The following is a 24,555-nucleotide window of genomic DNA, read 5'->3' as shown; positions in this document are numbered from 1 at the left end:
AGTCAGTAATGAAACACATTCTTTCACCTGACTTCATTACCATGTATACTTCATTAAAAACGATACAGATTCAAATGTAACTATTTTAAATAGTAGAAATCAATGGCGTGCATACCCTTCGGAGATTTTATGCCATAACATGGAAATTTTAACGTGACCAATTTTCTTGGGGGTTCAAATAATTCGGAAAAAATAATATTTTTAAAAATATTAAACTAACCTTAAATGCACTGCGCAACTGCAGTTTTCGAATGTGGACTGTATTGGCCATAAGTACGGGCGTGATTTTTTGGAATTAACGAAATACACGAAATGTATGACAACTTAATTTTATTCGCAAAAAACGTAAGTTTGACGAAGGTAACATAGAAAATGAGTGACATTTAACCGCCAAATTTAATAATTTAATCGAAAAGCTTCAGTCACGAAATTAGTACTTGGAACATTTATTTTTTTCACGAAAACTCACAAAAACAAACAGATAATCCTTTGAAATGAAGTAAAAAATTGCATATGGCTGTCTTCCGAAGCTTTACGTCAGCTGCAGACAACGATCTTACAACGTCTTTGCAGAGACCGAAGAGTTTGCATATTACTTCTAATTTATAATTCTCTGAATCAGACGAGGATCACAACAGTTTTGCTTCAACATGTTTTCGAGTGCTGTGGTTTTCTTTCAAACATTAATAGTGAGAGAGGATTTTCAACATATAAAGATATTTTATGTGATCGACGAGTTCGTTTTCCATGTTCAAATGTTGAAATTATTCTGAGCCTTTATATTCAAGAGCAGGATAGTTAAGAGCTTTAAACCGGTGTAAGATTTGCTGCTTAAGATCAGATTGAACTCTCCCTGGTTTGTGGTATGGTCAGAGTATTTTTCGTTACTTTTTGTAAATATGTGTAACTGATGTTAAACATTGGTTATAAGTAGGTCTAATTTTCAAGAAAAAAGTAATTTAATAACCTATTCATAATATTGAAAGTATCAGGAAATTTGTAACAATTAAAATTACCAGGGGCGGCTTTCGAAGGGTGGCTGCGGAGCTGCAGCACCCCCAGACATTTGTGGCTCTTGTCTCGTTTTATGTTGTGAAATACATTTGTAATACAGTCTCTATTTAGTGGCTCGAATTTTTTTTTAATAAAATTTCGCTCTCACTGACATGCACGCAATCGTTAGTGAAGTCACTTCTTCCCCTGGTGCTGCCAGAGCGAAACCAGAGACAAGGAATATAGGATGAAGCCACTTCCTCCCCTGGAGCTGTCAGTCTCATCTCGGATGCTTTGCGCGTTAGTTTTACCCCTCTCCCTGCTGCTCCTTGCCATGAATCCAGAGTTTCCAGGCACAGTAAATGTTGTTCATGAGAAGAAGGAGCCATTGCTAGAATGTTTTCAAACCATAATGGAATCTGAAACATCTAACAACATCACAATAAATGAGGCAAACACGGAACAGTGCACAGTTGAGTAGCGAGATCTGTGAAAATTAAAACCCTAAAAAGCGTCGTAAGGTCGAAGGGATTCAGACAAGGGTTGCGGCAGCCAAGGAAGTGTGTAACCTCATTATCACACAAGCTAACACCCGATTCCAGTTCATAGATCATCTGATATTATCTTCTCATCTGTGTCAAGAAAAATTTGAATGCTACAAAAACTCATTTCCTGAAAATGACCTAAATGTATGTGTGAAGCTTTTTCCAATGTTCGATAAAGACAAACTAAAAACGGAACTCACTGTGTTGTATCAGAGACAAGAATTCAGAAATATCAGTGACGCAGTCAAGCTCTTGCAGTTTCTTCTATCTGAGAACTTACAGGCCTCATTTTCAGAAGTTGTGGAACTACTACGCATAGCTATCACCATACCAATGACAACTTCCGAACCAGAACGTTGCTTTTCGTGTTTGAAGAGAGTAAAATCCTATCTTAGAAATACGATGAGAGAAGTGACCGCATTAGCTATGTTTTCCATTGTAAAGATTATGTTAAACGACATACCGGATTTTAATAAGAAAATGATTCAAAAGTTTGCAACCTACAAGACAAGGCGCATGGAACTAATCTTTAAATAAAATAAGTTGCTTGGTTTGTTTTTGTATGCAGCCCCCCTGAATTCAATACCCACGAGCCGCCACTGAAAATTACTGACTGGATTTATACATGTTGTACATAATACTGTATTTTGTATGCCATATCTTAACTAATTTTTCACGAAATATCAACCCAAACCGTCATATTTCCACGAAATATTCACCAAAGTCGTGATAAAATAAGCATGGAAATAGAGGTAAACTGGTCACTACAAAATCACACCCTTAGCTATAGTGGTGAAAAGGAAGAGAGAGTGAGCGATCGAGTAGAAAGAGACGGAGAGCGAGAAGTGTTTTGCAGTGGCCCTCGCGCGTTCCAGTAGGAATTTCACTCCTGCCTTTGTCGCAGCAACTTTCCTGTTTATAACAGTCGTATAACATCCCTCACTCCCTCTGCGTTTTCTCACTGAAAACACTGACCATGGTATTCAATCCTACTTTTAGCCATTCCTACTTGACAAGTAACTTGCGCGTCGATTTAAGCACCAAATTTTTGGTATGCAGATTAACGCTAAAACATATACTCTCGGTTTTTACGAGTGAAAGAGAATAAGATTTTTAAAAATATACAACACGAGCTGCGCCTGTCTATAGACTATGGGTTTCTTATCTCAAGTTGCTTGTGTAAGATCCTTCTATACTCAACGAAAATGTTGCTGCAGCATTCATACCTCTTGATAGCTCACAGATTCTCACATAGCTGTAAGTAAATTAACAGGCAGTGTTCGTATTTTAATAGCTACCAGTATGTAAAATTTTCACATTTTAACTATTTTTGTTTTGCGTGTGTATAGTGTAGAAAAGATCTTATGCTAAAGAATATTAATATGTAATATGCAGTAAAATCCCTCGTAACCGGCACCCAAATAACCGGAAATACCAAAACAACGCCATTTTTGGCTGGGCCAAAAAAAAGTTTAAATCTGCCACATTGCCACAGTCTGGGCCGTCAGTTTTGCCACATTAGGAAGTTCCCACGACATTTTATTTTCAGTGAATATTCGAATCTAAAATTTGTGTATTATTCCTGTTGTGTGATAGGTTTTAATAAAGAAAATCCACACAGTTTTTATGTTTATTTAATTGTGTTCCGATCGTCAGTGTTGCCATATTAGGAAATTCGCACGAACTTTCGTTTTCAGTAAATATTCGAACCTAAAATTAGTGTATTATTTTTGTGTTGTGTGATGTGTTTTAATAAAGTAAATCCACACAGCTTTTATGTTTATTTAATTATGTTCGGACCGTCAGTGTTGCCACATTAGGAAGTTCGCACGAAATAATTTTCAGTGAATATTCGAACCTACAATTAATGTACCTATTTGTGTTGTGTGATGTGTTTTAATTGGGAAAATCCACACAGTTTTTATGTTTATTCAGTTATGAGCAAGTGATAGAGAAATAAGCTTCACATGACTGCAATTTCAACATTTGGCATAATGAAATACGAACTTTTTTTTTCGTATATGTCGGTATATATTCAATTATCTGGCAAAATCTCGTATCCGGAACTAACCTGGTCCCTTTGGTGCCGGATAAGAGGGATTCTACTGTACTGTGAATAATATTTTCCTTGTGTAGTAACAGTGTACTCCTTTATCAGTTCATTTGTGTGGAAACTAAAGGAGAAGGATTTCCCAACTTGATTATACTCTGCCTACTCAAATACTACATCCGACTTAAAAATGCTGGCCTTGCCATTGCTCATAGATGATTCCATAGAGTTTCAATTTTTGAATGAACAAAAATATGTAGTGATGCAATTATGGCTTTGATGCATTGTTGGCAGTAGTTACATGAAAATTTTAAGGAAATGTGTTTAATTCTACGTGAAAAACGTGCTTGTGTCTTAAAAACTGAAGAATGTTCGCACTAGTTGTACAGTAGTGGCAAAAAAAACTGGACCGATCCTTGTAGCTGATTTCAGAGCCTTGTTCACTCCAGAGCACGATAGACTGGTAACTAAGACTTTCGTGGTTCGAATCCTGCCTGGGAAGGAAACTTTTTTTTGTTCCTTATTCAAATTTATTCCCAATACTTTTCGATTGCTGATAAAATTCATGTTTTGGGAATATTAAGTTAATTAAGTAGTAAAATATTGCTGCAATCGAAAAGTATTGGGAATAAATTTTAATAAAGAACAAAAAAAAAAGTTTCCTTCCCAGGCAGGATTCGAACCACGAAAGTCTTAGTTACCAGTCTATCGTGGTCTGGAGTGAACAAGGCTCTGAAATCAGCTACAAGGGTCGGTTCGGTTTTTTTGCCACTACTGTACATTACTTTATCTTTGTAATGTGATGCACAAATGAAAGTTAATGCACCGGTATTTTTAAATCTCTTCAAATGCAGACGATTTAGTTCATATACCAACTTGTCTTTACACTCAGGAATATGTTTTATTCCATTCATTGCAGGACTATAATGTGACAAAAAAGATAACATTTTACTAACTTTATATGGGATCTGTCTATTCTTCCTAACTGAAGTAACTTAAAAAAAACATACATCACGTTGTTAGTATTCATAGCATATTTACTTCAAGGAAGTTACATGTTACTGGACATGTAACTTACGTAAGGTAGCATAAGAAATGATTTGAGAAAGAGAACATTAATGGATGGAATGTCTTGATGAGAATGTGAGAATAATGATTGCTGGTATAAATATGTGAACATCGTGATTTTATTATTCTGTATAATAATAATAATAATAATAATAATAATAATAATAATAATAATAATAATAATAGTTTATGGTTGACGAAACCTGTGTTATCACAGAAAATTCCTTCATTAATAGTAATAATAATAATAATAATAATAATAATAATAGTGGTAATAATGGTAATGATAATGCAGTTCTCCATACCAATTCTAAGTAGTTTAAATTACAGTAATGTGTAAGAAATTGGACTTTGCTTTTCCTGCTTCATGTGTGTTTGACTAATTTTATTAAAAAATAAGAATGATTGACAATAACTAAATGTTTTGAATTATTTGCGTCATCAGTGAAAGTGATTTCAATTTATATTGTACTTCGTACTACAAGAAAATGTATAAAAGGATTTACAGATTTGTTTCATTTGTTTAAGTATGTACAGTAATTGAAATTGTTTTCCACGAAATAACAGTGAATATATTCAGATTTTAAAACGCAGTCATTAGCAAGTCATAAACTCCGTTGCTGGAAGGACATTATTGCACAGAATAGTGTGAAATGCATATTGGTGGTAGTTCATCAATTATCCTTTGACAAGTTAAATCCCTCGAGAGAGAGAGAAGAAAATGCTTCTCAATAAAAAAAATGTGTGGGAATTTGGTAAAATTTTAATAAGCCGTTATAATAGTTATATTAATGTTCGACATTGGTGGCTTAGTGATAGTGCACTGGGCTTATAAGCTAAGGGACCTGGGTTCAAATCCTGATCTACTCTGAATTTATAATTAGCGTTGACAAGCTCGTGGTCCAGGCAACACAGGTTTTCTCCAGGTGCTCCGGTTTTTCTGGGACATCCCGATAATTCTCCATCATCGTCATAATTATTCATTCATTGTGAGTGTAATATAGATTTACCACCTGTGGTGCACTCTGGATAGTCTCTCACGAACTAAGTTGTCTACACTTCTCGATACTAGTGGCATCTTATGAGCACTCTCGTAAAATTGAGGCAATAATGGCAAGTTAAGGACACTGCCATTGGACAAAAAGAAATGTTTGACATAGTGTTGCATTTTTGTTTTGCCCGTCATTGTCTAATAGGCAGTAACAATAACAATTAGTGTCACTTTCATATTAACCTATGTTAAGGGGAGAGGATGGTATTTTTTTGGTGAAAAAATGAGTAAATTAAAAAAAAAATTCTTTAAAATACTCTGTGATATGTATGGAATGTAAATCATAACATTTTATGGGTATTTTTCCCCTTATCGGATGTTGAGTCCCCATTTTTAAACTTCCTGCATTATGAATTTTTAAATCACTTGCCCACTTTTATTGTTCTTTCCGGTAAATTATATTTTCAAAAAAAAAATCTTTTTCTTTAAAATACTCTTTGATATGTGTGGAATGCATTGCATAACATTTTGTGGGTATTTGTGCCCTTATGTTGGCATGTCATTTATAAACTTCCTGCGCTATGGATTTTTGAATCACATACCACCTTTTATCGGTTTCCAGTAACTTCATTTTTTTGCTACATTGCCAGACAAAAATGGATATAATTTCTGAACTATTAAAGATACATGCATGAAGTTTAGAACACACATTCTTTAGACTATTAGGAAACTTTTCTCTGTAACAGAATTTTGTTAATTGATGTAATTTTAAAAATACGTCCGTTTGTTTGGGAGAAAGGAAATCAGAAAAGTGTTATCAAATTTTAATTGTTTATTTTACAAACGTAGGGACTAATATCAAAATTCTGTTACAGACAGTTTGTAGAACATGCTTTTGCAAATACATTGCAAAAAACTGTTTGAATCAATCTTTAAAAACGGTTTAGATATATCGGTTTTAGTATAATCCTGCATTGGGTATATTTTTTTCAAATTTGGCCCCCCAAATAATTTTTTTTTTTATATTTATATTTGGCTGAATTGCTACAGCTATGAGCTCTCTACATACAAAAAATTAATATTTTACACTAAATAGGAAAAAAGTTTTAAAAATATCATCCTTTCCCCATAAGAACATACACATATTCTTAGAACCATTTTTTGTACATAGCGAGAGCAAATGAAACAAACCTATAAATCTGTTTATAAATTTCCTTCTTGTATGAAGAACAAAGTAAATTGGCATTGCTTTCACCAATGACGCAAATTAAGTTCCATTTTGAATCTTGCGTACACCACTTTTAACACTTGAATATAATTAATTGATGAACTAGTAGACAACATCATAAGGAAGACAAAACAAAAACTTAACAAACACAAAAATACACAAAACACAACACAAACACAAGAACACAAGAAATACATCACACTAACATATGAAAACAAAAGCACACATAAGATCGCATCTTCATTCAGGAAACAGAAATACAACATAACATACAGAACAGAAAACACACTACAAAGACATCTCAACACACAAAAACCACAAACAAATAAATACGACCACACAGGTGTATACAAACTCAAATGTAATAGTTGCGACAAGTTCTACATAGGACAGACAGGCAGATCATTCCAAACACGCTACAAAGAACACATTAAAGCTATAACCAGAGGACACAATACATCTTCATACGCCGATCACATAACCAATACTATCCATACATACAGTAACATAAATACGGATATGGAAATCCTACACACACAACCCAAGAACCAAAAACTCAACACACTAGAACAATACGAAATATACAAACACAATAAAACACACCCCGATCAAATCCTCAACACACAGATCAATTTCAGTACACACACACTATTCGACTCCACACTTCAACACCTTCCAACAATAAAACACACCCTCCTAACAGGCATAGAAGTTCGAGATGACACAGCGATCTAGTAGGCTCTGATGATGGTGCGTGAAGCACTGAAACAGCTGTAAGCCTGACAAATATTACATATTTAACACGAGTAAGTCCACTAGTTCATCAATTAAGCAAATTAAGTATTTCAAAATATTATTTGATTTTTGTTAGTCATTCTTATTTATTAATAAAAACAACCAAATATATATGAAACTTGTAAAATCATAAAGGTAAAGCCTGATTTCTTATACTTAAATTGAAACTCATTAAAATTATATAGAGAAATATTTTAGAGATGAAGTAATCGTTTAATAATGGAGACATTTTATTATCGAATAATAGACCTATGCGATTAACAATTGAATGAAATCAACTAAGATTAGAACTTACTTCTGTAATAAAAATAGTAAGTAGATGTTCTGCATGTTTATTATTAATTCATTCATTTTCTACAATTTAATACGTGATATGTATCATTCCAAAATTCGTTTAAAATATTATTGTTAACAAAAAATTTTACAATTTATAGTTACTGAATGTTTTCATGCTAATGGTCTGGTGTAAAGGTATGGCATTAGTGTGACTTAGATGTTTTAGAAAAAATTATGCTCTTTGTAGTGTAGTGAGATTTTATGGAGCTGCATCTCCATTTACAGGAGTTATATTGTTTGCAGGGGATGCCTGAAGCATGGGCGCGGCTTCTGATGAACTCCAACATCAGCAAGCAGGAGCAGAAGAAGAATCCACAGGCTGTGCTCGATGTCCTTAACTGGTTTGATAATTCCACTAAAGAAGCTAAAGGATCGAAATATATGACAACTACTAAAATGGTTGGTAAGTACAATTTTGAATCTGTAAGCTAGCCTTCGCAACTTTTTATAAGTTATTAATGCCTCTTCTTCTACCATCCACATTTATGTTATGCACTTCAGTGTGCACAGGCACCGAGTTTTCTGAATTCCTTGTTGGGCACTAACACAATGGATAATGCCAGTTTTCAGATAAATTATTCACAATAAAAAATTAATTGACCTGAGAACTGTAGTCTTCATAAAATTAGCATGGATGTGTATATAATAGGATGCGAAACTTACTGAGTTTCCCGTAACACATGCTAGAGGCGCTAATATAGAAACAGATCTTGCTGCCATCTGTTGGACGGTGGAGAACTTATTACATCTAGCAGCGCACTAAGTATCGGAACAAAAACTAATTACTCCATGCATTTATTAGCGCATCTTTTGACGAAAATGTTAAATTATGCAGAAAATATTCCTTCCCTCCCATTCTCATCGATATTCTCAACTAACTCAATTTAGAATAAAACATTTACATTTTTTTTAAAGGCATATTGGTTCCGTTAAGTTCAATGTTAATTAATAAAAGAGTTCTATTCAGCCAATACTTAACATAAAACACAATAAAACATGTTATAACAACATTTACAATTTAAAAACAAACGTTTTCGCCAATTTTGATTGGCATCCTCAGGTCGTGTAGGTCGAATAGAACATGTTATAAGTGAACACTTGGTATATAAAGTTAAAAACAGAAGTTAAAACTACAATATAACTTAAAAACAGAGAATAGAACTTAGCAAAAAGCCACCACGATGTATGTAGAAACACTATGTTGAAAGAGGCGCGTGTGACCCAAGGGAACGGCAAAACTCTTCCGTCATTGCAGGTACAGTTTTCAAGACAGATTTGACGATACTACAGACAGGTCGGCCATGTGGCCGATTATGGAAAGCAGGAAAAATAAAAAAGTTGGAAAAGAGTCTTGAATCCATGAGGGCGGCGACACGACTGTTGTTATAACATGTTTTATTGTGTTTTATGTTAAGTATTGACTGAATAGAACTCTTTTATCAATTTACATTTTTATTTCTCACATCATCTTCCACTGAAAATTCTTACCAGAGCCAACAGGAAGATAAAAGAGACGATCTATTGTACACTACCCAATTAAAATATAACCAAACAGAGACAGAAAATAAAGCAAAAGGTTAGATAAATGGGATTGTATTCTTTAGGTATTTATTGTACAGCGCAATGGAAAAGTCTGCAAAAACTACTTAGTTCAACTTATTATATTACTATTACTTTACAATACATTCAACAACACTATTTTTACAGCATCCATAAACATCACTGTTTAACATACACTGCTTATACACACACTTAGTATCACCTTATGTCCACTCATTAGCAAGTTTCTGGCTGCCATCTTGTCTTCTTGAGCATCATCTGTTCATCTCGAACGAATGGATAAATAGAGAACTCTGGGTAATCTAATGTTCACCACCCACGACGTCGGGTGCTGATCATCTTATTTGAACCCCCTTCCGTCAGATGGTACTGACCGAAGTATTGCATCCTATTATATATTCATCCATGAAATTAGTATTAAAGGGATACTGTGGTGAAATTTATATCTCAGAAACCTATGCATCTTTTCGTTTCATTTTTTTACCACAAACAACTCTCATAGACTTACGTATGTGTTGAAATTTTTAGAGTGATTATTTAAGAACTGTGTCATTAAAAAAATATTTTCATAAAAATTATATAAAATATTGGGAATCATTTTGGAAGTGCATCTGAAATTGTGATGACATGTACTCCTCGATTATTGTTGGTTAACATCACTTTCTTAGCCAGAAAAAAAATTTCTTTCATTATACTGCAAATATTCGAATTAAAAATTACATACAATACTAAAATAGGGTTGTTGCATTTTATAACATTGAATTTTATACGTCTAGTCCAAGGCAATAAAGAATAAAATGAATCCCAGTATTGAAAAATGAAAAACTTAGCAGGAGATTTAAAAGGACGGAATGTGGCCCTTGAGCAATGCACATATTTAAAAATGAATGTAATAACACGTGTTCTAGTTGCGCCAAGGTCACCAAACTTACCATATTTATTAAAAAGGGCGAATATTTAAATGTAAAAAAAAATCTGTTTTTTTTAACAAATATGGTTATATTTCATCGTAGTACTCCCTTAATGAAAATCGAAGACTATGGTTATTTAGACTGTCTGATAAATTGCAACAAGTTTTCTGTTGAGAGACATTGCAACATTTAATTTAAGATAGATACTGTAACATCACATTCATATTGGACTATAAATTGTTGCAACATGTCTAGACTGAAAAGTCGCTTCAATTTCTTGCATTATGGTAATAATTAAAAAAATAATATAGTGACAAAAGTTATTTAAAACACATGGTACATACTTAAATATATGTTTCACTATGAGTTAATAAAATCAGGTTCCATTTTATATACATTAATACATAAATATGCACATACGACAGTTGAATTAAAATTGGGGACAGACTCTAATGTCTCTGGTACATGGCAAATGTCGAATCTCAATGAAGTCTGGCCAGTGAACTCATTGACAGTTTGGTCGACGTCCTTGAAATTAGCTATCTCGCAGTAAACATGAAGGACAGCTAAGTTAGCATTGACTGATACCCTACTGGACCATTCTTTGGTTGATTTAATTGTATTAAAAATTTATCCATATTCATTAATTGTCGCTATATTAATTATAATTATGCCCAATAAAACTTGTTTCTTCATTGACTGTTTCTCACTTTTTCACGGTATCACCATCATGGTTCCCAATCCAATGAATATGTTATCAATTGATATAAATCACCAAGATTTCAAGAATTTTTAATATAATAATGATGTTCAAGTTTGGCCTTATTAATCATGTGTTTATCTTTTACCTTTCAATCACTTGTTTCAAAAAAGTTGTGAGTTATACTGAAATAAAACTTTCAGAGTTGCGACATTTCTTAAAAATCACAGTAATCAGCAGTTAAAAAAAAAAACAACACACACTGCCTAACTTGTACATATCTTTAAATAACTACATTGGCATTCGCCAAGCAGCTGGCAAGTTATGTGTGTTTTTTTTTTTTCAAAGTTAACATGTGGCAAGGCTTTGATAGAAGTATGATAAGTATTTTTAAACAAATCTCTTTGATAGAGGTATTTTTAAACAGTGAGCGGCTTCGGCTGGATAAGGAGTTGTTACATTTTGCTGACTGAAATAAATTGCACCACAGCAGGAATTACAAGCAACTGTCACCTTTTGTATTGATCTCTGATTACCCGGCATGTATTAATCATTGGCTAGATTACTGTATGTTATCAGTGTCAAAGAATTCTCTTGTCAACACATATGTTTATAGAAGAAATCATTGTACAGGGTGTCCCATAAATCTGGAACCATAGGCCAAATCTCTGAAATATTGTTTCTTCTTCTGTAAAGGTACTTCTGAAGCCAGAGTGATGTTAAGTAAAGAGGAATGATATTCAAGCAATCCTGTTTGTTGGCAGCTGCAATCACAGGGAAGTTGCCCTGGAATTTAATCAGTTACACCCTGAAAGAGCTCCAATTACACAACAGTTGCGTGAGAAAACTTATTGTCTGCTGGCGTTCTTGTGGTCCACTGAGCAGTTTATCTGCCACGTCTCTCATAATTTTTAATCAGATTTTCCACCCAGCTTTGTGTAATCAGCAACCAATTAAATTCAAGGACATCTTCCCTATGATTGCTGGTGCCAACAAAGAGGATCCCTGAATGCGCTTTTCTTTACTTAACTACATCACTCTGGCTTCAGAAGTACCTGTAAAGTAGAAGAAGAAATAGTATTTCAGAGATTTGGTGTATGGTTCCAGACTTATGGAACACCTGTAGAGGCAACACTAATCATGAAATTATTGTGCACTAATATAACATAGCCAAAATGCATGTAACTGAGACCATTTAAAATGGTCATTAGGCAATTCATGTTCTTTTCACATAGACTAGCTTTACATATACGTGTTAGGAAATAATTTTATAATGCATGGGACAACTTCTCCAGCAGTGAGTTCCTTGGGGGCAATGCCCCCTAGTGATGACTTGCCCCCATGTAGTTGGCACCTATGTCCATGTGATAAGCTATATACAAAGTATATTAAGTGCATGCTCTTTTATTCGAATAGCAGAGATAATTTAATTTCAGAAAAAATTAGATTTAATCGTTAAAATAAATTACTAATCATTGTGTTAAATAGGATCTTGTAATTTGGTTTAATTATATGCTTAGAGCAAACTATAATATTTATTACTTTTTTTTTTCTTTTTATGTTTTGAAAATTATTACTCAGAACTAGATTACCAGAAGATAATGGATAATTTTCTATTAATTATACATTTTAAAGCTAGCCGTGTGTAAAATATATGACAGAAACATAGAAGTTACTTGCTTGACTATCTAACTTTTCTACAATTAGTTGAGGAAGTGTGCTTGTGTGTGTACAGAACAATCGTCTGCAGTTCTTTGCATTATACTACATTTACTCGTGTAATAGATGCCATTACATAATGTACATACCCCATTTTTTGACAGTAATATGTAGGGAAAAAAAATTTCCGCATAATGTAGGCATTACATTTTCAATTGCTGCCTGTAGTAATATACAATTGTAATGTTGGATGCATTTCTCAAGTTTAAATTTTTAAAACAAATGATTAATTTATTACTATTGGTTCTTTTTAAAATGCAAAAATGGATTTGACTGGTTCTTTTTAATAGTCTAGAAACTTTCAACTTACTGTGAGGAGCATTATACCTAGTTTTTGCCTTATTTGATTCAGTTTTAGATTATACCACAGTCTAGTATATACAGACGTGGACAAATTATTAACAAAATTGACGATTTTTATGATAATTCTGTTTACAAAATTTGATTTTTCAATTTAGACTACAGTTGGCAATTTTGCATATTTCTATCATTACAATAAACAGGAATATGCAAAAATATCAACTGTAGTTTAAATTGGAGAGTTAAATTTTGTAAAAATATATAATAAAAATCTTCAATTTTCTTAATAATTTCTAAATTAGCAAAAATGTCAACTACATTCTAAATTGAAGAGTCAAATTTTGTAAAACTATAAAATAAAAATCTTTAGTTTTGCTAATAATTTGGAAATATCCAAAATGTCAACTCTATTCCAAATTGAAGAATCGAAATTTGTAAAAATATATAATAAAAACCTTCAGTTTTGCTAATAATTTGTAAATATGCAAAAATATCAAATGTAGTCCAAATTGAAGAGTTAAATTTTCTAAAAATATACAATACAAATCTTCAATTTTGCTAATAATTTGGAAATACGCAAAAATGTCAACTTTAGTCTAAATTGAAGAATCACATTTTGTAAAAATATATAATAAAAATCTTCAATTTTGCTAATAATTTGTCCACGTCTGTACAGTCACGAAACTTGAGTTGTGAGGGTGCTAGGAACAATAGACTGTGCCGGTACTATTTCGCATTGTCTGTAATGATGCGATATTAGCGATCCTAGTGGTTAGCAACTATCTATGGATGTATATTTACTACGTATTGAGGTTCGTGACTGTATATACTAGACTGTAGTTATACTGTGCTATTTTTTTTATATTCATTTTGTATGTTACGCACTTTACATTGTTACTGCCCACTGCTGTGGAGTAACATCATTCCTGGCCATCAAACGAGCGGACTCAGGTTCAAATCCTGGTTGGTACGAGTTACCTGGTTGAGGTTTTTCCACGGTTTTCCCTCATCCTATTAAGAGCAAATGCAGGGTAACTTTCGGCGCTGGACCCTGGAATCATCTCACTGGCATTATCACCTTCATCTCACTCAGATGCTAGCTAACCACAGCAGTGGATAAAGTGCCGTAAAATAACCCAATAAAAAAAATTCATTATTACTGCATTAGATGTATCGATGCTCTTGAGTCGTACAATCGATCATTTTTAATATTACTTGAAAGTCCGTTGTCGAAACCAGATGTAATTATCACGTGGAAAGTCAGGTAGTTATGACTTTTGCCCCTAAAATTTTTTTCCTTGTAATGGGTTTTTAATAAAAAATTATGGAAAAAATTGCATCTATGACACGAGTAAATACTATATGTCTGATGGATAATAAAGAGCCATTATTTTTACGTTTCTTATCGAAATATTCTTTGATATTACTGATAATTCTTGTGTCTTGTGAACTGATGACTCTCAGATTCCTGCATTACATTTTATGTGCTAAACCCCAGTATTGTAACACTCATACAGCATTAACTATTACACAAACTGATAACTCTGTAATATATGGTAATGAATTTTCTAGCAGACTAGACTCTGAGAATATGACAACATCTAACCACGTGAAGAAAATTGCAGTAAAACTTTTAATCCAATAGATGTGGCCACGCTGTAAATAAGAACTAACATCTCATTACACTGGTTTTATGCTGAAGATCAAACAACATAGAGTTTGACTGCTAATTTTAATGATCTCATTGATGTTATATTCTCTGGTCTTCTGCTGATTACTTGGGGTTTTCAATGGACTTTGTTTTAAAAGGTTTAATGTCGAGGAACTTAGGACAAAATCGGAGATACATTTTAACAAGTGAGCTTAATTCCTGATTGAATGCATGTATGTAATTTGGTTTAATTATATACTCAGAACAAACTACAGTGTAATATAATGATTATATCTTTTTTTTTTTCTTTTATATTTTAATATACGCAATTAATATGCATTGTACAGATTCAGTATTTGAAATTTCTTGTAGAAATGCGCTTGTTGTAGTGTATTTCAGCATTATAATTGTGTGAAGAACTGCTCTCTGAACTTTTCATAGCCTGCACATTTATGTTGGATTGAGTGACGCTCAAGGTGTATTTGCGTACATAACATTCAATCTGCTTAGTGTGGCATAGAAGATTTTCTTATGATTCCTAGTTATTTTGTTTTGTTGTCCTCGGAATGGCTTCTTTAAACAGGTGTAGTCTCTTTTGGACAAATTCTGAAGATAACGTTTAAACTTTAAGATGTATATATGTAGCTTCCCCCCCACCCCCAATTTATAAGGCTTGCTTCTGTTTTTTTCAAGTACAGTACTTCTGGATTCTGTTGTATGCATGTTAAATATCCAATTTTGTAGTAAATATGACAGTGTTGTGGGCACATTTGTAAAATGGCAATTTTTATAGTGAATAGCTGAAAGAAATTGAATAGGGTTGCTGACAATACTGCTTCTTGTACTCCTCCAGGCGTAGTTTGTTGTGAGGAATAGCAACATTTTTACTTGTAAAGAATTGTAGTGCAGTGGTAAATAGTGAAGAAGTGTATGGGCTATTCCATATGAAATCGATCAGTAAAAAACCTCGCATTTTTTTAATACTCAAATTTTTTCCTTATTTATACAAGATGCTGAGGAGAGTGCATTTTCAAAAATATACTATCGAAAGTCAAACGGTTTTCGTACTATTGAGCGACAAATTTAGCGTATTTTATAAAAACAAGCCCCTTTCAGTGCTCAGAACTCTGGAACCATTTACTGCAGAACATTGAACGGGAGCTCATTTTGAAGCTGACATTTAGTAGGTTATGATAAGAAGTAATACTTATTTTTATTGTATACAGAGAGACAGATAATCTGATTTTACTTACTTTTAGGCTTTTTGCTCATTCGTAAAAATGTAAAAAATATTGAGAAACAACCTTGCATTATTAAGAGGGATTCGGCATTGTTTGCTTAGTGACTCGGCAATAAGTTTCGAGGGTATTAAATAAATTATTTTGACATGCATAGACTTGAATGGTGCAGTACCCCACACACTGGCCGAGAGCTGAAGATAAGTGAGCATTGGGCGTCATTTTACTCCTGTGTTTATGAAAACTGTGATAAAGCTAGCCCAGCTATGACTGCTAGACGACACATCAGGTGTTTGTCTCCTGGCCTTGCTTGTCTCAACTACCTACAGTCAGCTGGTTAGTTCACGCGCGTACTATTTATTTTCTTTATTTGATATTTTCAATACTTTATCAACTGTGCACCAGTAAAAAATATGTGTTTATTTGTACTTTCAATGCGGAATCTAACCATATATTTTAAAAATATTTTTTCGTGGGCAAAGGCATCTTAATGAAGAAAAATCTAAATTTCTCCATTTCCATAAAAAGTAAGAAAAACTGTTTACATGTCAGTATAAACTATCATTTCTCAGCATCAAAGTAAACCATGATTTTGATCATTGGGTGAAAGGGTTTCGGAGCTACAACAGTTTAAAGTTGCTAATTTTATGAAAATACGATGAATTTAAATGTTTTTAATTTAAACACTATGAAGTTCTGATGCCTCAAACTTTGCACAAAGCATTGTATCACAGTTGTCAACGGACAGAAAAAGTTTCATTGTATTTAAAAATTGTAAGGTGAATTTTCTCTATATTTCGGTCGATTTGAGATGGAATAGCCCATATGAAATTTTAAGTGTTAATTTTGTGGCTTTTGTGTTGGATGGGCATATAGTGCAGCTCAGTGGACACCATATTTGTTTTGTTTAGAGAATTGCTGTAGTACATTCTATGTATCATGCTTATGCCATGCTTAACCGTTGAAACTTCTCTATTGATTGTTGTTTCTAGTACGCACTGTTAGCTGTATGGCTAGAGTATTGGCTTCCTACACCAAGGATCCAGATTCAGATTTCTGTAAGTTCAGTTTTAGCTTGTGATGGACAGACTTGTTTCCGAATGACACTTGTGTTTCCCTTACCACAATTCCATCACCTATCCATTAATAATGATGATGATGATGCCATACTGATGTCATACTGGTGAAACATACAAGGTTTTAAAAATGAAATAAGTATAATAAATCCTTCAATAACTGTCTATTTGAACCTAATAAGTAGTACAAGAAATTACATTAGTTCATTACACAATAAAAATATGATTAGCGCTTTCGCCAATTAAATGGCATCTTCAGGTCTATTAGCATATGGTAATGCTTTAAGCATAAAGACGTAGGTAAAATGCAACATAATAAAATATGATAAAATACATGATGTGAGATAATTACAGCATTATGAATGACTGCACAAACAGGAACTTCAATACTTTTTTATTGATTCTTACAGATTCATAACACGCTACCATTCTTTGCGTTGTCTGGCCTTCTATGCCCACGGTTGCGGGTTCGATCCCGGGCCAGGTCGATGGCATTTAAGTGTGCTTAAATGCGACAGGCTCATGTCAGTAGATTTACTGGCATGTAAAAGAACTCCTGCGGGACAAAATTCCGGCACATCCGGCGACGCTGATATAACCTCTGCAGTTGCAAGCGTCGTTAAATAAAACATAACATTTAACATTTCTTTGCGTCGTGATGACTGCTGCAACTTTTTTACCCATTTTAACCATGTCATCTTTATAGTCATAAGCTGCACACATGTTTTGCAGACTTCTATTCAAGGCACAGATTCTGTATTTTAACATCTAGACTCTATATGAGGTTTAATTACTGCAACCACTACGCCTTTTTCAAGTTATTATTGTTACATTGCTTCCTGTTTGTGCAGTCATTCATAATGTTGTAATTATCTCACATCATGTACTTTATCATATTTTATTATGTTGCAGTCCACATCTGTGGAGTAACGGTCAGCGCGTCTGGCCGCGAAACCAGGTGGCCCGGGTTCGAATCCCGGTCGGGGCAAGTTATCTGGTTGAGGTTTTTTCCGGGGTTTTCCCTCAACCCAATATGAGCAAACTTTTGGTGCTGGACCCTGGACTCATTTCACCGGCATTATCAACCTTCATTTCATTCAGACGCTAAATAACCTAGATGTTGATACAGGGTCGTAAAATAACCCAATAAAAAAATATTATGTTGCATTTTACCTACGTCTTTATGCTTAAAGCATTACCATATGCTATTTAGACCTGAAGATTCCATTTAATTGGCGAAAGCTCTAGTCATATTTTTATTGTATAATGACATAATGTAATTTCTTGTACTACTCATTAGGTTAAAATAGACAGTTATTGAAGGATTTATTATACTTATTTCATTTATATGCTAACTTGTCGGACCAATATGCCTCTTAAATACAAGGTTTTGCCAAAAAAAGGTAACAGAAAGAAACTAGAATAAAACCATTTGTTACTTTTTTTTGCAACACCTTGTACATCAAAATTCCATGCTGCACCATAGAAAAAGTTGAAAATAGAAAAGTGTCTATAGTTTTGGAACGTTGCTGTTACAGGGAAGTGCTTGAGGTCAGATGATAAAGATTTAAATATCTGTTGATATGGATGAAGAAAACGTTGATTTTTAATTGAATGTTTGTTGAACAGCAACTGTGGACCTTGCACCATCACCGCGACCGAGTCTGCGTCAGGGAGGAACCAACTCTGGCTCCAGCCATAGTCAGCATAGCCTGAGCCATCCCTCGAGCAGCAGTCCATCGTCAACTACTCCAGACACGGAGGGTGGTGGGAACGTTACATCTGCAGCCACAAGTAGTGAGGTTGAAGAGGAGCCTCCTCCACCTCCCATTGCAGCCCGGCCAGAGCGAACAAAATCCATAGTAAGTGTTCAATGTGCTGCTAGTCAGGACAGAAATAAATGGAGAATGAACTTGACAGAGATATGGGAAAAATATAGTATGTCCATAGGAATCCTCCTTGATTACAACGGATATAATTTCGTAACGGTGTACATTACGAATTTTATTCTAGTGTCGTAAAACAACTCAATTCCTGTTTTGAATATTGTGGTAAGCGTATATCTAATTGTCGGTGGAAACCATAGATGGTAGCAGAAGCAAATAGAAGCTGTTCATAGTAATTTATTAATATGATGTACCGAAGTACATATGATATGTCCTTGCAGGATTTCTGCATTATCATATCGTCACCTGAATGCAAGAACTAGGTAACTTGATTTTTTCTATTTTGTGACATTGCCTATTTACTTATTTATTGCACCAAGGAATATGTCTCGTTTTCTTTTACCTACTTGTTACATTGGAAAATAGATGTCTCTAGTATCGTTCAATCACTTACCTATAGTCCAGTCGCTCTAATTTCCGGCAGCCAATCGCGTTGCAGGTCGATACATTTAAACTTGTGCGTCTTGTGATTCGCTGATTCATTTCTTAAGGCTCGATAAATACTTAATATAATCGCCCGCCATTTTAGCTCTTTCGTTGGCGTTCGCAGAAAGCACACAAAGACGTTATTTTCCGCTCAATTATTTGCTGAATTACATTGCGTTTGATTTATTATCATAGGAGCTACGACATGATAATGTTTAACAGTGTGGCAAATAGATTCCTTGTATGGTAGCTCGGCAACGTATGAACAAAAATGGCGAACGATACTACCTACCTAGACTTTATAGAGCCTTCACTTTCTAAGACATAAGCAAAGAGACGGAGTCACGCCGGAAATAACAGCATCGGGACTATAGTTCTTGCATTACATTTTGTGCGATTTTTTTCTATGCTATAAAAGAGATAACTAAAAAACGCAAATTTCGAGTTACCTAGTTCTTGCATTCAGGTGACGGTATGATGACTGGGTGGAGAGGAGAAAAATTCTCTTCAGCACCGGGACTGGAACCCGGGTTTTCAGCTCTACATGCTCCACCCATCCATGATAACGCAGAAATCTTGCACGAAAATATCATATCTACTTCGGTACATCATATTAATATGATATACATAAATAATCACTTAGTGATTCAAGACGACACTCATTTCGTCGGATCCCGGTCACTTAGTCACTCATAATGAGTGCACCTCTGCACATGTGTGTTGAACATTGTGCCACTGTCACACATCTGTGACACAGTGCATGAGGGTTGGCCACCAAAGGGAAACTGAGGGGTGGAACTTAAACTGAGAGGATTCAATCCGGCACCGGAACTAGAATCCGGTGTGACTTAGTGGATAAAGCTTCAGCACATAGAGCTGGAAACCCAGGTTTCAGTCCCGGTGCTGGAGAGAATTTTTCTCTGCTCCACCCATCCTTCATCATAAAATATTAGTTTAGTTCGTTTAGATTTACCGATCTCTTGTTATTTTTGCATTGTTGCGTTGTAGTAAATGATGTGAGCATTTATTTAAACTCATTTCTGAATTCCGCAGCATTTAGTGACGTAATGGTGAATCTGCAGGAATGTAGTTGGTATGTTGTGCAATACACAAAAACTGAGAGCGTTGAGACAGTGTCCTCTGACTTGAATATCTGTGACTTCTTCCTATGAGGTTACATAAAAGATATTGTCTGTGTGTAGGTACACTCTTTTTTCGCATTAATGTTAACGCAACAAGAAATGTCTTACAGCGATTTTATGCTATATTGACGAATTACATGGTTATCGATAACAATATATGGATTTTACTTTCGCTTATTATAGCAACAAGATGTATTTCAAGCGAATTTCTCGATAAACACGAAATTATGGCGGTATTAGTACATGAAAAACCAGATTTTGATTCTTTCTTTACAATTTACAAAATAACAAAGAATTTGACATCAAATACTTTTAAACTTGACGAAAACTGGTCAGTCTGGCAAGCAAATTGTTAGAACTTGCAGATAATGTTCTTGCCATTTTACGAAACTGCAGTTTGGCAAGTGGTGTTTTGTGTAACTTGTGAACTACTTTTACAGAAATGGAGAAGATAGGCCTATTACCTGAATTTTGGAGCTTTTGCTCAAAATGTCTCCTATTACTTTCTGTACACATATTGCAGCGGTGTATAAAGTTCTGGAATACTATACATGAAGTTGGGAAAACTCAGTGCACTAATTCCCACACAGCAATTTCACAGCTCAACATGGATGCCAGCACCTTTGCATTCTGTGTATAGAATGTAATGAGGACATTTTAAGGAACTACTCTGGAATTCAGATAAGATTTTCTCCATTTCCTTAAATAAATAATTCACTATGCAAATCAAGCTTTCAGGTATAACTCCCTGTAAAGTTAATTTGAATAATTTCGAAGGAAAAATTGTTCCGGGGCCGGGTATCAAACCCGGGACCTTTGGTTAAACGTACCAACGCTCTCCCAACTGAGCTACCCAAGAACTCTACCCGACACTGATCCAATTTTTCCCTCTATATCCACAGACCTCAAAGTAGGCTGACAACCGTCAAGCAACCAACATTGAGTGCACACTAACTCTGTGTGACTTAAATTGTGGTTTTCTGTTACGTACAGTGACGTGTATTATGCAAATGTTCGATACCCGGCCCTGGAACAATTTTTCCCTCGAAATTATTCAAATTAACTTTACAGGGAGTTATACCTGAAAGCTTGATTTGCATAATACACGTCACTGTACGTAACAGAAAACCACAATTTAAGTCACACAGGGTTAGTGTGCACTCAATGTTGGTTGCTTGACGGTTGTCAGCCCACTTTGAGGTCTGTGGATATAGAGGGAAAAATTGGATCGGTGTCGGGTAGAGTTTCCAGGTAGCTCAGTTGGGAGAGCGTTGGTACGTTTAACCAAAGGTCCCGGGTTCGATACCCGGCCCCGGAAGAATTTTTCCCTCGAAATTATTCAATAATTCACTAGTTATGCAAAAGTTGACTTTCCAGACTAGTGTTGTGTGGCATGTTATATGCGAAAGTTGGTGATATGCTTGCTAGACTGCAGTGCCAAGAGATGGTAGGAGTGCCGATCCCCTGGTTTAACATGTCCTGTATTTACAATATTGTGATTATACAAATGCACAGGATGTGAGAGAAAGTTACTTAGAAGAAGAGAGTTCAGAAAAGGAAATTCGTGAAGTAAATGACGTCTGTGTTTTTGAAATGCTGGATTATTTTGCTTTTTGAAACAACTATCAAAACTTCGTTGTTTCGTAACCTTCCTTCTTTTAATATGTGCGCAATTGGATGCTGAGATTGTGTGAATGTTAGTTATCGAGGAGAAATGTAGGTAGGTATCTGATACTCTTAATTTGACAATAGAGTTATTTTCTCTTTTGCTTCACAGTATTTAGATGTAAGACTTTTATTTTTGTTGAGTGTTTCACAGTGTGTTAATTAATTCATATCCATTTCTTCTTCTTGAGAACACCATACACAATTTGTTGAGCAAATTACAGCTGTGGTTTTTTTTTGTACACCTGGTTTTTACGATTAGGTAGCTGCATCATCCAATTTCAACCTCCAATATGAATGGAGAATCACATCTACCGCTGGTCAGCAGGTTGCTTCAACCTAGCCAGGAGGACTGTCATCATTAGAGCTCGGATTTTCATGCATCTTAAAACATGCATGCATTCATACACTATCATATGACAAGACATGCACAATGAAGTGAAAAGACAGTAAAAGTATGCATTATTAAAATTGAGTTCTACGTTATGTTATATTTTGATTTTATTTTGAAATAACATACTACAACTAAATTCTCAAAATTATCTCTACTTAAGCTCATGCATTTATCTGAAGAACTTCCTTGAACACAGAAAATGATATTTCTATGTCACGAGAAGTGACAGGTGCATACTTAAGCAAAGAAATTTGGCCAAAGTGAGGTGGAATTGTAAGTCTTTTGCATATCTGCATGATAATGACTCCATCGGGAATCGAACCCGCGATCTTTCGACTTTGTAGTGTTACTGCTTAACCACGACACTATTGTGTGCTCAAAAATACACAAGCACTTATGTGTTTATTAGAGAAATCACAATAAACTACATCACTGTCTGAATAAATTCAAGGAAAAAATTGTTTTGGGGCTGGGTATTGATCCCGGGACCTTTGGCTTAGCGTACCAATGCTCTATCGACTCAGCTACCCAGGAACTTCACCCGACACCTTTTCAATTTTTCCCTTTTTATCCACATAACTTGAGTGGCCTGACAAGATGCCAGAAACCCACATCGAATGCACACAAACTCTGTGTGACTTGAAATTGTTGTTTTCTGTTAACGTACCTGCAGTAACTTACATATTATGCAAATCTAACTTTCAGATAAAGCTCCCTGTAAAGTAGACTCGAATAAATTCAAGGGAAAAATTGTCCTGGGGCCGGGTATCGATCCCAGGACCTGTGGCTTAGTGCACCAATGCTCTAATGACTGAATTTTTGAGATGGTGTCGGGTGAAGTTCCTGAGTAGCTCAGTTGATAGAGCGTTGATGCGCTAAGCCAAAGATCCCGGGATCAATACCCGGCCCTAGAACAATTTTTCTCTTGAATTTATTCAAGTCTGCTTTATAGGGAGCTAGATTTGCATAATATTTACGTTACTGTAGATACATTAACAGAAAACCACAATATCAAGTCACATAGAGTTTGTGTGCACTCGATGTGAGTTTCTGGCATCGAATAATGTGGATAAAAAGGGAAAAATTGAGACGGTCGGGTGAAGTTCCTGGGTAGCTCAGTCGGTAGAGCATTGGTGCGCTAAGCCAAAGGTTCCGATATCTATACCTGGTCCTGGAACAATTTTTTTCATTGAATTTATTCATGTCTGCTTTACAGGGAGCTTTACCTGATAGCTAGATTTGCATTACATCACCGTCTGTCATTAGAAATTTCTTTCTCTCATTCTATTTTGACACAGATATCAGATATCCGGAAGACTATTGGATAAGAATTTATACCGATGGCTCGAAAACAGACCCTCAAGGAAATGTAGGAGCTGGTATTTTTAGTAATCTTTTTTGCTTCTATCTCCCAGTTGGTTATAATCTATCTGCCTATGATGGAGAAATTGAAGCTATACATGTCGCCTTAAATCAACTTTTATTGCATATGGATAAATTCACAAATGCCGTCATCCTCTTGGACTCAAAAGCAGCCATTTTGTCCATAAATAAAACTGATCACCCCTACACAGAACAAATCAATAATGTCAAAAAATACTTGCAACTTTAAGAGAACATGGCAAAACAGTTGTGTTACAATGGATCCCAGGACATTGTAATCTACATGGGAATGAACAGGCTGACACATTAACTAAGAAGGGTGCCAATTTCAAAATAAACCCACGGAATCCTTTGTCATTTAGCTCAGTAAAACAATATATCAAGCAACTACAAAAAAAATAATCACCAACAAGAACTGGACATAAACATTTCACAATA

The 24,555-nt window shown here is 34.8% G+C and overlaps 1 protein-coding gene across 3 annotated transcripts in view; it reads left to right on the top strand.

Annotated features, from left to right (window-relative positions):
• Pak (serine/threonine-protein kinase PAK 3-like protein) overlaps positions 1-24,555 on the top strand; it is an 86,986-nt gene that overhangs the window by 25,333 nt on the left and 37,098 nt on the right. For 2 of the 3 annotated variants that reach the window (XM_069820334.1, XM_069820332.1), the window contains exons 4-6: positions 8,250-8,409; positions 17,078-17,143; positions 18,791-19,023. In XM_069820334.1, the coding sequence (XP_069676435.1) occupies positions 8,250-8,409; positions 17,078-17,143; positions 18,791-19,023 (459 nt within the window). The remainder of the gene's footprint in view (positions 1-8,249; positions 8,410-17,077; positions 17,144-18,790; positions 19,024-24,555) is intronic. The other variant, XM_069820335.1, reaches the window with a different exon arrangement.

This window comes from Periplaneta americana, chromosome 3 (assembly GCF_040183065.1).
Source record: "Periplaneta americana isolate PAMFEO1 chromosome 3, P.americana_PAMFEO1_priV1, whole genome shotgun sequence".
Classification (NCBI taxonomy): Eukaryota; Metazoa; Arthropoda; class Insecta; order Blattodea; family Blattidae; genus Periplaneta; species Periplaneta americana.
Note: the sequence above shows the minus strand (reverse complement) of the source record. Positions and strands in the feature narration are given on the sequence as shown.